At 38.1% G+C, this 12633-nt stretch overlaps 1 protein-coding gene and 1 non-coding gene across 5 annotated transcripts in view; one reads left to right on the plus strand and one right to left on the minus strand.

The window, feature by feature from the left end:
- Nucleotides 1–12633, minus strand: part of PTPN11 (protein tyrosine phosphatase non-receptor type 11) — a 67799-nt gene that overhangs the window by 38893 nt on the left and 16273 nt on the right. For 2 of the 4 annotated variants that reach the window (XM_040250836.1, XM_040250838.1), the window contains exons 2-6: nt 11024–11146; nt 5889–6083; nt 3990–4182; nt 1182–1298; nt 420–533 (exon numbers count right to left, since the gene is read on the minus strand). In XM_040250836.1, the coding sequence (XP_040106770.1) occupies nt 420–533; nt 1182–1298; nt 3990–4182; nt 5889–6083; nt 11024–11146 (742 nt within the window). The remainder of the gene's footprint in view (nt 1–419; nt 534–1181; nt 1299–3989; nt 4183–5888; nt 6084–11023; nt 11147–12633) is intronic. The other 2 variants (XM_040250837.1, XM_040250839.1) reach the window with 1 other exon arrangement.
- Nucleotides 6618–6721, plus strand: LOC120871671. The gene has a single exon (XR_005723094.1). It is a non-coding gene; the product is annotated as a U6 spliceosomal RNA (small nuclear RNA).

Below are 12633 nucleotides of genomic sequence, written 5' to 3' on the forward strand. Positions count from 1 at the left end.
ATTATACCTTTAAGCTCCCAGATTAAAGCCACATTGAGCTAACTGTCTTTTACTTATTCACTGCAGCAAAGCTATATATTCTTCCTTAAGACCCCAGCCAATGCTGGAAATCTTCCGAAGAATTACGTACTTTTATGTTTCTGGGATTTTGCCAGCAGTCCAAACCAAAAGAGCCAAATCCATGAGCCAAATGGCTCATTCATTTAATATTAACTGCCAACTCCTTTCTCCTAGAACATAACGCCAACTTTTTTGAAAAAGCTCCCTCAGCAACTTGCTCCATGTCAATCAACGACCAAATTAAGAGCTGCAGATCCAAGTGAGTATTTGAGATCCAATCCCAAACACAAGACTAACTTCCCTTCCACTAAGAATAGGATTTAGTAAATCATGTAAAAAAATTTTTTTTCATAACTTACCTCAAATTCTTCCCAAAAGCCTTGTTTGACTTTATCTGTGGTCTCAGCTAATTTGCTTAGTTCTCGAACCCGACTTTCTATTTCAGCAGCATTGATACGAGTTGTGTTGAGGGGCTAATCAAATTCAGCAGTCGGTGCAAAATGAAGAAAGTATTACAGAAAAAAGCGTCAATGCAAAAAAAAAAAAAAAAAAGACTTCTATGTTGGCATTCATAAAAGCAAGGACAGGAAGTTCACAGTATTCACAATAAAAGTTTTCAAATAGAGTTTCACTTTCCTTTCTGTTTGGTCAGGAAATACCTTTCTTGAATCTCCACATACTTTACTCTGCTGATATAAATTTGAACCTATTTTTCTTTATAAATAGACCACATGTTAGAGATGATGTCATTTGCCACTAAGTAATGAGTAAGTTTTAAAATAGTAACTCCCAAGTGAAAAGCAATGATCACCTAAAGATAAAAGCTGGATTTACAATGAAAACTTCATCAAAACATTGCTTTAAAAACTCCATAAGGCCTTTTGAATTATATATGAAAACAATCATGAAAATGATGTAATGTCTAGAATTCATTTACAAATACTAAGGAAGAAGGTAGTGCGTGGACTAATAAATGAAACGAGACTTGAGTTGATATAATTGAAACTGGATGATGGGTACATGGAGGTTTATGATACTATGCTACTTCCATCTGGAATATTTTATGTTGGGACTTCTTTAATTGTATAAGGAGGTGGAGTTTAGCTTTCCAATGTGCTTACCTGCTTGAGTTGTAGTACTGTGCCCAATGTTTCTACCATAGGATTCTTCTTGTAATGCTCCACGAGGTCTGTCAAAGAGTCAAACCGTTCTCCTCCACCAACATCGTATTTCAGTTCCTTTCATGACAAAAAACAACAACAAAAAAATTATGCTCATGACCTTTAGGTTAAATGACTGCGTTTCCCAACTCAAGTACAGAGACTAACTCTCCCCCGACTTGGTAGTCTTGAAAACCGATAGCTTCATAACCACAGCAGCTGGGAAAACAAAGCAGCTTAGCACAACTGGAGCAGACAAGATGAAACTGGAACGCTGTCCAGACCAATCCCCAGAGAATTATCACTATTTGATCTGTTTAGCAACTCCCTGTTTTCAGAGCTTGTCTTTGAACCTGACTTAGAGCCTATTTAGCCCTGCCTTCAGGGTATCTCCCCAAAACAATCTGCAGCAACTGTTTAATATCACAGCTGCCTAAGGCAGCAATACCAGTCAGTGCTTTATAAGAGACTGAGCAAAAACTTAAAAGGAAAATCCAGGCAACGTCCATAGCGGGCTCTGAAAACCTCCAACAAACTCTTGAGAATCTAGAAGGACATGTGCATGTGCAGGGCTATGTGAAGTTCAGGAAAGATCCAACAAGGCCCTACTCTTTATCTCTGGCTGATTCTGAGGTTGTGTACAAGCAGGAAGTGAAGGCTAAGGCTGAGTTTTAAGGTATCAGAACACTAAAAGCAGACGTGCCCCAACACACACACACACACAGCCATGCTGGCACAGTCTGGGAGATTTAATGTTTCACGGCATTTAAGGAAATCTCTGTCCAACCATCATGTGATCACTATGCTACCCAAGCAGAGACATCAGTGGCCCCACATGACAAAGAATACAGGAAAGTCAATAAACATACAAACAGCAACAACTATAGGAATGATAAAAAGCAGCAACAACAAACCCTGGGAAAGGAGGACATCAGACTTCCAGAGCTGCCACATAATATTGCTTTAACTGTCTAGTTTCCAGGAATTTCCTGGTAGTCCAGTGGTTAGGACTCCAAGTTTCCACTGCAGAGGGCCCAGATTCAATCCCTGGTTGGGGAACTTAGATCCCACAAGCCATATGGCACAGGGGAAATTTTTTTAATAAGTAAAATACTTTGCTGTCCATCTGAAACTATCACAACATTGTTAAATGGCTATACTCCAATACAAAATAAAAAGTTTTAAAAAATAAAATGTCTAGTTTCCAACAAAAACTCATGAGCCATGCAAAGAAATAGGAAACTATGGACCATATTTTGGGAATGGAAGGAGAGCATTCAGTAGAAACTGTCCTTGAGAAAGTATAGACAAAACTTTAAACCAGCTAGTATAATAAAGGAAACTATACAAATTAAAAGAAAATATGAACATCACGTCTCATCAAATAGAGAATATCATGAAAACTTTTACATAAATGCATTATTCATGATAGCCAAAATGCCCATCAGTTGTTTAATGGATAAACAAAATGTGGTATATATCCATATGACAGAAAGTTTGACAACAAAGAGAGTTTACTGACACATGCTACAATATGGGTAAGTCTTGAGAAACATGCTAAGTAAAAGAAGTCCGTCACAAAAGGCCACATATCACATGAGTCCATCTATATAAAATACCCCAAACAGGCAAATCAATTGAAATGAAGAGATTAGTGGCTGCCAAGAGTTGGGGAGAGGGGGAAAGATAAGGAGTGACTGGTAAAGAACACAGTTTCTTTTCAGGTGATAAGAATATTCTGGAATTAGTGTTACTGGCTGCATAATTTGTAAATATAGTAAAAAAACAAAAAACAAAAAAAACCCCACCAAACTGTCCACCCTAATAAGAGTGAATTTCATGGTGTGTGAATTATATCTCAATAAAGCTGTTTTTTTAAAATCTTATTAAAAAACCAAGCAATAAGTGAATACACAGTTACTATTTAAGAAACTATGTCAATGTATATTATCATATGTGAAATAGATTGCCAGTCCAAGTTCGATGCATGAGACAGGGTGCTCAGGGCTGGTGCACTGGGATGACCCTGAGGGATGGGATGGAGAGGGAGGTGGGAGGAAGGGTCAGGATGGGGAACACATGTACACCCATGGCTGATTCATGTGAACGTATGGCAAAAACAACTACAATATTGTAAAGTAATTAGCCACCAATTAAAATTAAAAAAAAAAAAAAAAAAAAACCTATGTCAAAACAAAGTTTGATGTAGTTGACCAAAAAACCCAACCTCCTCAGTCTAGCCACCACATTAAAAACAAGAAATGGTGAGTTCAATTCTCCCAGCCTTAACTGATATGAAATCACATGTAGTCACAGGCTATACTGTGCCAACCCAAGGGAGGAGCTGAGGCTGTCGCTTTAGAAATTCAGACGGAGGCAGATTACAGCTGGAACCATGTACAAGTAGAATGAGATACTGTGGGGCTGGGAGTTCCCTGGCAGTCCAGTGGTTAGCACTCCACACTTTCACCACCAAGGACCAGGGTTCAAGATTCTGCAAGCCACGTGGTGCATCCAAAAAAAAAAAAAAAAAAAAAGATACCACAGGGCAGAAGGTGACTTGCTAGAGACACACAGGAAATAAGTAATATAATAAAGCCATGAAATGAATAAACAGTTATAATTAACAAGGTACTCAAAGTGTAGAAGCCCTCACCTAAATGAACAAAGAAAACCTGACTTTGCAAGAAATGGTGTTGGTCTTCTCCCAACAGAAAAACCACGCAAAGATGACATTTCAGAAGACTCACGGTTCAGCTGGGGCTTTACCTGACAGCGGATCATGACGTGGGTCACTTTAGACTTGGCATCATTGCTCTCTCCTTTGTCATCTCCAGTTCGGACAGAGAGAACAAAATCTCCAGGGTGGCTCTGGCTCTCGCGCACAAGAAAGCTACCATGTTTTCCTTTTTCAGTTAATAATTTTTCTGCTTCTTTCCCAGAGAGGTGTCCATGAAACCACCTAATTTTTTTTTAAATGACAATCAATTGAGTTCTGCAATGAGTTCACAACATCCTTTTATAAAACTACCATCCATAGTCATCTCTCAAAACAATTTAAAATAGACACATTCGTCCAAGAGACTGATCCATCCCATTCAAGACTGAACCTGCATCCCCAGCATGCAGGAAAAAGGATAAAGATGTTATGAGTAACCATTAAATTCCATAAATGAGCCCACAGTCATTTGAACACAAATATCCTCAATCTTTCTTATTTTCTTTTAAATCCCTCATCTTTTAAAAAGGCAGTCTGCCATTTCTCCAATGCCCAACCCTAAAATGACCAACTATTTAATCACAGTCATTTAAAGAAATTAGAGAGTTATGGTAGTGACAGAGAATCATGTGAATGTTTGTCCTTGCTTTGGCATGCAAACACTCCATAAAAAAGGGATCTTCTTTAGAAATGAATTCAAACATTCCAAGTTTTTCCAGATTTTCAACTTATACTTCAAGAGCCTCCAAGTTTGCTGTCCACGTATTTGGACTATCCGCTGGGTTATCATTTCAAATTTTAATGCACTGGAGACCGGGAGTAGAGGCAAAGGATTGGGCTAACGATGTGAACTCTCATACCTTACAATCAGAGATACCAATATACTAAGTCAGAATGGGGCCCAGCAATCTGCATTTTTAACTAGCACATTAGAGTCCTAATGTAGGCGGTCTGAGGTCAGACTTTGAGAAAATACTACTCTAAGTTACTACAGAAAATATCTTAACATAGTCATATTAATAATGTGGCTTTTTCCCTCAGGATCTTGGTGAGGAAACAAGTATGATCCGCACGTAGTGCTAATTGCTCATCGCTGAAGGTATATGTATCAAGATATTTTTCATCCACGCTCAGCCAAAGACAGTAAAATTAAGAAATAAACTGCAGAGAGTTGGCTGACAGTCTTTTGCTTAACAATCTGGCTGGCAAACAAATGATCAGCATAAAATAACAATGACATGAAGGTATAAAGAGAAGAAACCTATCTGAAGACGGAAAATATACAAACCTAATTAAGAGACCCTGATTTGGTACTGAGTCAGAAAGGAGACCGAGAATGCAGAAGAAAATCAACAAAATCAATACAAATAAATCAAGCCCCAGCTTGCATCAGCTTAGTTCCAAAACAAGGGAAAGATCTCAGAAATAATACAATTCCCTCTAAGCAAGGTCATTCCCACACATTCGTGGATGTAACATCAAAGAACTTATGAACAATCTGAACCGTCTGAGTTCTCTGCTTTCCCATTTTTGAGCTTAAACTGACATCTGTTGGTGGCATTGCTGAACAGCTAGTCAGGAGGTACAGGGAACTACTACCATTTTGGTGTTTCCATTAGTGTTTGTTTTCCTCTCCTAACTCTCAAAGTTCAGAAACATTCAAATTCAATAATCTTAAAATTATTGCATGTACCAAGTATAATCTATACAGGAACTGTCTGAGACTTCTATGAGTTCTCAGTAATAGTGACTGAAGCTTTTGCAAGAAAAGGCCACTCTGAGAGTAAACTGATCCTATCACTGTTACTTTAGTAAAACTTTTAAGATTATGAGATTTTTAAGATTTTAAGATTAATAAACAGACAGAAGCCAAACCCCCATGATGCATTCACATCACACCTATGACATGGGAGAGACACAGGCTCCACAGTTACGGAACCAAAACTGACCTTTCAGAGGTAGGATCGGCACAGTTGAGAGGATATTTGAGCTCAATGACATCTCCATTCTTCTCTTTCAATTGCCCATGATGTTCCATGTAATACTGGACCAATTCAGCCAAAGTGGCAAATTTCTCTCCTCCGTACAGGTCATAGTAATCACCAGTGTTCTGAATCTTGATGTGGGTGACAGCTCCATTTCTTCTAAAATAGTCCATCAGAAAGGTGCAGGGGGGCGGGGGGAGACAAATAAAGAGCTATACTAGTAAATATGGATCTCACATTCATTATCAGATTTCACCTAACTGAAACAAACCCAAAGAAGGTACAAGTTTATGCTTTTTTAAAACAAATGCATTGAGTGAAAAATAACCACACAGTCAACCATTTCAACGCAAAGGGTTCTGTGTATATTAAGGGGCAATCATTTTTCTCATCACTAATTAATCAAGATGAATATCATTAGAATTAAACAGTAATTCAGTAAACCCGCTCTTAAGTATTTTGCCCTCCAAAAATGAAACTTCATGGCTACCAAAAGATTGGCTCAAGAATATTCACTGTGGCCTCTTTGTAGTAGCAGAAGAATGAAAAATCAAATATTTATCACCAAAATGCATACAAATACTCATACAATGGAATATCATATAGGAATTTACAAAGAGAGACACAGAACCATTGATATACACAAACAACATAGGTCAATCTCTAAAACATTAGGTTATGACAAAGAAGCCAGTGCTCACTTTGGCAGCAGATATACTAAAATTGGAACGGTACAAAGATTAGCATGGCCCCTGTGCAAAGATGACATGCAAATTCGTGAAGCGTTTCATAATTTTTAAAAAAAGAGAGGGAGAAGTCAGACACAAAAGAAAATATACTGTATGACTTCATTTATATATTGCTGTCAAATAAGCTAGTCAATGGGGATAGAAAAAAGAATATTAATATTGCTGACCTCTTAGTAGGAGGAAGATTAGAAAGGAGCACAAAGGGACTTTCGAGGGTGAAAGAAATAGTCAAGATTTTGACTGTGGAGTTTTGGTTACATTAATAAGTACACTAGTCAAAACTCGTCTCACTATACACTTTAAGATATTATACATAACTGTATCTTTAAAAATCATTTTAAAGACATATAACTGACAAGAGTTTCCAAAATGAGATGGCTAATATGTCAACCCACTGAACTGATGTAACACACTGGCCAAAAGTTTCTAAAACTTGGTATTTTATTAGCCTAGGCAGTCTGATGATTTTCCGTTTGGTTTTCCGAACTACTAAATATACCTCGTTACTCATAATCATCTTTGTGGACCCAAGAAGTCTGGCAATCCCAAAATGATAGCCACTAACCTATATTTTTTAGTCTGACCCTACAGCGTTATCGATGAGGCCTCTGTTAAATATAAACACTACTATCTTTATCCAAAGATAAAGGAAAATGGGAACAAAGTATGAAAAAGTACCCTACAATGTTAACAACAATATCTACTTCTAATGTGTGGTAACAATCTTTTCCATGTAAAAAAGACTTACTTCAAGTAAGTCTCTCCTCCAGCTACACCTGATTCTAATTTAGCACATGACCTTTCTATCTCTAATCTTAAGAACATAACACAAAAACAGATATTTCAGTTATGGACTAGATCAATATAAAGCAACATAGGTGGATCTCAAAAATACGATATCAGGAATTCCCTGATGGTACAGTGGTTAGGACTTGCTGCTTTAACTCCTGGGGCCCAGGTTTGATACCTGGTCAGGGAACCAAGATCGGCAAGCCTTGCTGCACAGCCAAAAAAAAAAAAAAAAATGTATATATACATAAATATACATGATCGAGCATGAAAGAAGCACAATGCAGAATGATATGCTTAGCATGTACCATTTATGAAAATTTCAGAATGTACACAAGTCATACCATATATTATTCATGACACAGACCACAGACATACATATAATTACGTTTACATTTTATTATTTTTATGTTCCATTATTTATTATATGTACCCTTTTTAAAATGAACTAGAAAGAAATATACCAAACTCAGAAAGTAGTTATTTCTGGGAAAGAAAAGAACAGCAGAAAGTGTGGTAAAAAAGAGGAAACTTTGCTTTACTTTATAATTTTACTTTGAAGAAAAAAATGGCAATAAACACAACATGGGTAACTGTACATAAATTTATGTATTTTTCTGTATTTTTTTTTCTCAAAATTAAAACAGGGGATCTTCCTTGACTAACTAGCATGGGCGCATAACAAAAAGTTTAGATCACCAGAAAACTAGAACAATAAACATGTCATGCACACACATATACACATATCTCAGTGTCTATTATACCATATACACAAGAAACCATATTTATCATATACATAAAAAAATGAATGCATAACCAAAAACAAATATAGAAAGAAATGAATCTGACTTTGTAGTAAGTTCATAACTACACAGAAAATTAATTCCTGTAGCTTTTGAAAACAGTACTAACAGTACACCCTTATTGGGATATATTCTAAGAACAAAAAAGACTCCAGGGAAATTATGAACTTTACTCAATTAGAAATGTTTGTAATTAGAAATGATAGTGGTATAGTCATTCTGAAGCTATTTTCCTATTATACGATTGGTCACATGAGGTCATACTCTGATGCGGCTATAGAACAGGGTTCTCGCTGTAACTGAATGGAAATGCAAATATGGAATGAGAAGAGGTGAAGAAGCTGGTGCTGAATTGCAACTATCAAACTTAGTTTGATATATATTCATGTATTTATTGATATTGATATATTTAAAATTTGCTTTCAAATATATATTTACTCCCCAGCTCTGTCTACTATAAGGGCCTAGAAGCAGTAACACTCCAAGAGTACAAATACCAAAAGATAAGACAAACAGATATTCTGTGCTTTTTGATGTGACATGAGATGGCTTCAAAAGCCACGATTGAAATGACGAGAGAAATTTGAACAGGGACTGTACGTTAGATAATATTGAATCAATGTTAAAGTTTTTCATATATAATATCAATGATATTTTAATTATACAGGATGTCCTTGTTCATAGGACATGCACACTGAACTAACAATATTGAGAGGTTAAAAATAAGCATCCTGACATTTGCAACTTATTTTCAAAAGGTTTGGTAGAAGGAGTATACACACACACACACACTCATAAAAAGAAAGAGCAAACACAGTGAAATGTTATAATAACAGGTAAAGAGACTGTGGGTGTTCACGGTATTCATCTTTTGACTTTCCGATAGACCTGAAATTGCTCAGAATAAAAAGCTGAGGAAAAGTAAATTAAAAAAAAAAAACCTCACCAGTTCTGTAGTCCTGGCTCTGCTGCCTACTAGGTACGAGACCAGCTTTCTAACTTGACCTTTGAGCTTCAGCTTACTCACCTCAAAGCTGGAGATAGTAGTATTTATTCTTAGGATTTAGGACTTAATAAAGTGGTATTTATTCTTAGGTTACTGGAGAGATTAAATAAAATGAAACATGGTGTTTAGCAAGATGGTCTGGAATGTGTCAAGTCCTCAGTGATGTCTGCTATCATCCTCCTCTTCCTCCTCCTCCTCATCATTACTATTATATAATCTCCATGCAAATTCTTGTAAGTCAAATGTCACTCAACTGTAGGTTAGAGGTCTGGGCTAAGCCAAGGCCCGAAAACTCACGAAGGCTTCTGCCCACTCCTGGTAGCAAAACAAAAGTAAAAGCTAACAACAACATGGGCTCCTAGAGAAACTAATACCCATCGAAAAGGGACTTCTCAAGTCCCAAAAGGGTCTTAGATAAATCCTCAGAGCACATTTTCCTTACTTTTTTATTTAAAAATAATAACAACAAAAGAAAATTCATAGAGCAGTTTGGATCTGGCTCCTGGAATGAGCTAGAGCAAGGAGAATATGAGTATATAAGAGAAACTCAATTTCAGGAAAAAACTCTCCCATGTGGGCTCAAAGAGACATGCAACAGGATGGGTTGGCCATACTGTTCAAAACAATTTTAAACATAGTAAAGATAACAGTGTCCAACAATAGGGGATGGGATAAATTGTGGTATATTCACACCATTCAAGTATTATACAGCCATTAAAATTGATAATTAGATCTATATGGCCCAGCGCAGAATTTAAAAAAAAAAAAATTTCAAGTAAGTCACAGAATACATACGTTAGAAAGCCAGGGATATGAATTCTAAAAACACACAAACCAACTCCATATCATTCACACATAGGACAAATGCAGTATGAGCATAAACACATGTTCAGGAAGGAGATATGCCAGCCTCTTGATGGTGGTTTCCTCTGAGGAAAGAGCGAGGGGAATGGGACTGACAGGGGAACAAACGGCACCACAACTTCCTCAGTGATGCTTTATTTCTTGAAAAAGAAAAGGGACCTCAAGAAACTCTTCTCTTTCTTTTTCTTTTTACTTGAAGTATAGCTGATTCAGGGTTGTGTTAGTTCCAGGTGTACAGCAAAGCGGCTCAGTTATGTACACTTTTTTTTTTTCAGATTCTTTTCCCTTATAGAACATTACAAGATACTGAGTACAGTTCCCTGAGCTATACAGTAGGTCTCTGTTACCTACTTTATATATAATATAGTGTGTATCTGTCAATCCCAGACCCCCACCACCACCACTTCCCCCTTTGGTAACCTTAAGTTTGTTTTCTCTGTCTATTTGAAGAAATACTTCAAGAGCTTTTTTTTTTTTTTCCCATTCAGTAATCACCAGAAGAGAAAGGGAACCAGATTCAGGATGAGTGGAACCAGAACTGCGCCTTGTGTGGGATTACACCGGGATCGAATCAGGCTCAATTTAAGAACTTATGCTCTGCTCCAACTCATCCTTATGTGGTCCCTCCAAAGAGAAGAAAAGCCCACCTTTCAGGCCCCTTCTGCTGACTCCCTAATCCGCTCACTCGCAGGAGGCCATGTCCTGAAACACCACAAGCAGGCCTGAATCACCCCTGATCTGGGGACCAGGGCACTGGCAAGGCCTCACTCACAGGGCTGCAGACAGGTCTCCAGACTCTAAATGAGCGTAGCAGGTTGTCCAAATGTGGTATTAACATTTCCCACCTGGCAGGCACTCTCAGGATGTGCTCTTGTTCTTCTGACTCACCTAACGGAAAGTGTGAAGTCGCCAGGGTTGCTTTTGCTGGGCCTCGCCAAGAAACTGCCGTCAACTCCTCTTGTCAACAGTAGGTTTTCTGCCTCCACGCCAGTGATATTTGGGTGAAACCATCTTGAGAGAGAGAAAAAAAGAGCAATGAAAAACAAAGCACTGCTTTCCACACCATTGCCGCTAAAATGCCTATGAGAAGAGTAGCAGATAAAAATGTCAACACAACTTTCCCCAACTCTCTTTGATCACCGCCTCCTCCCTGTCTTCCCTACGGGAGGGACCTGGCATCCCGCTGGCTCAGTAGGTGAGGCTGGGGGCATGGTTAACAGGACTGGGGCTATTTATTCAGTGTGGTTGGGGATGGCCTCAGCCATAAGGGAATATCTGATCAGATCTGGAAGAAGCAAGGCAGTAACATGCAGCCATATAAGACAGGAGCACAGCAGGCAAACGGAGGAACAAGAAAAGGGCACAGGGGCAGACCATTTTTGACCTGTTCAACTTGGGACAGAACAGACAAGGGTCAGAGGGAAAGGAGATGAGGCCAATGAGATAATGAAAAGCCAGATGAGGGAGGGCCTTGGAGGACACTGTAAAAACTTCAGCTTTTATTTTTGTGTGAAATGGGAAAGGACTACAGGGTTTTTAGGCAGAAGAGCAACTTACTTACTTTTTTACTTACTAACTTACTTTTTTTAATTTATTTATTTGGCTGTGCAGGGTCTTAGTTGCAGCATGAGGAATCTTCAGCATTCATTGTGACAGGCAGGATCTTTAGTTGTGGCACACAGAATTTTTAGTTGCAGCATGTGGGATCTAGTTCCCTGACCAGGGATCGAACCCAGGCCCCCTGCATTGGGAGCAGAGTCTTGGCCACTGGACCACCAGGGAAGTCCCTGACTTATATTTTAAAATCATCCTCAAGCTATCATGCAAGGACAGAAGCACACAGATCCGTTAAATAAGCTACTGTGATAATCCACGCAAGAGACGATGGTACCAAGGACCAAGGTGGCAGAAGCAGCATTGATAAACAGTCCAACTGGGAATACTCTAAAGGTAGCCAACAGGATTTCCTTATTAACAAATGAGATGGGAAAAAGAGAAAAGAGTAAGAAAGATGCCTGGGTTTCAGGTCTGGGTAAGTAGAAGGTTGGAGGTCCTGTGTACAAGACAGGGGAAAAGGGTGGGGAGAGGAAACTCGGGTGTTGGATTTGGCATGTGCTAAATACGAGATGCTTAGTCATCTGAGAGTGCATATATATTATGCACTAAGGTTAGATATTATTATTGACAATCGTAATAATAAATATAAGACTGTTCTGACAAGGAATAATCAGAAAAGGCAAGAATTCAGACATAGCCTACCAACATTCCTGTTATTTACATTAACTGAAATTTATTTTCTTTTTAATTTTTCCTGTTGTATCTTCCGAGCATATGGGGGAAAGTCTAAACATCACTCTGATTGTCCCAGAGAAAAATCACAGGGCTCAAGTGAAAAAAATATGTATATATTAGTTGGCTTTTTACTCCCTCTGAGAGCCTGTCAAAAAATCAAGATGGAATTTTACCCCAGGAAAACTCAACCTCAAGTTATATATACC

Source organism: Oryx dammah, unplaced genomic scaffold (genome assembly GCF_014754425.2).
Source record: "Oryx dammah isolate SB20612 unplaced genomic scaffold, SCBI_Odam_1.1 HiC_scaffold_12, whole genome shotgun sequence".
Lineage (NCBI taxonomy): Eukaryota > Metazoa > Chordata > Mammalia > Artiodactyla > Bovidae > Oryx > Oryx dammah.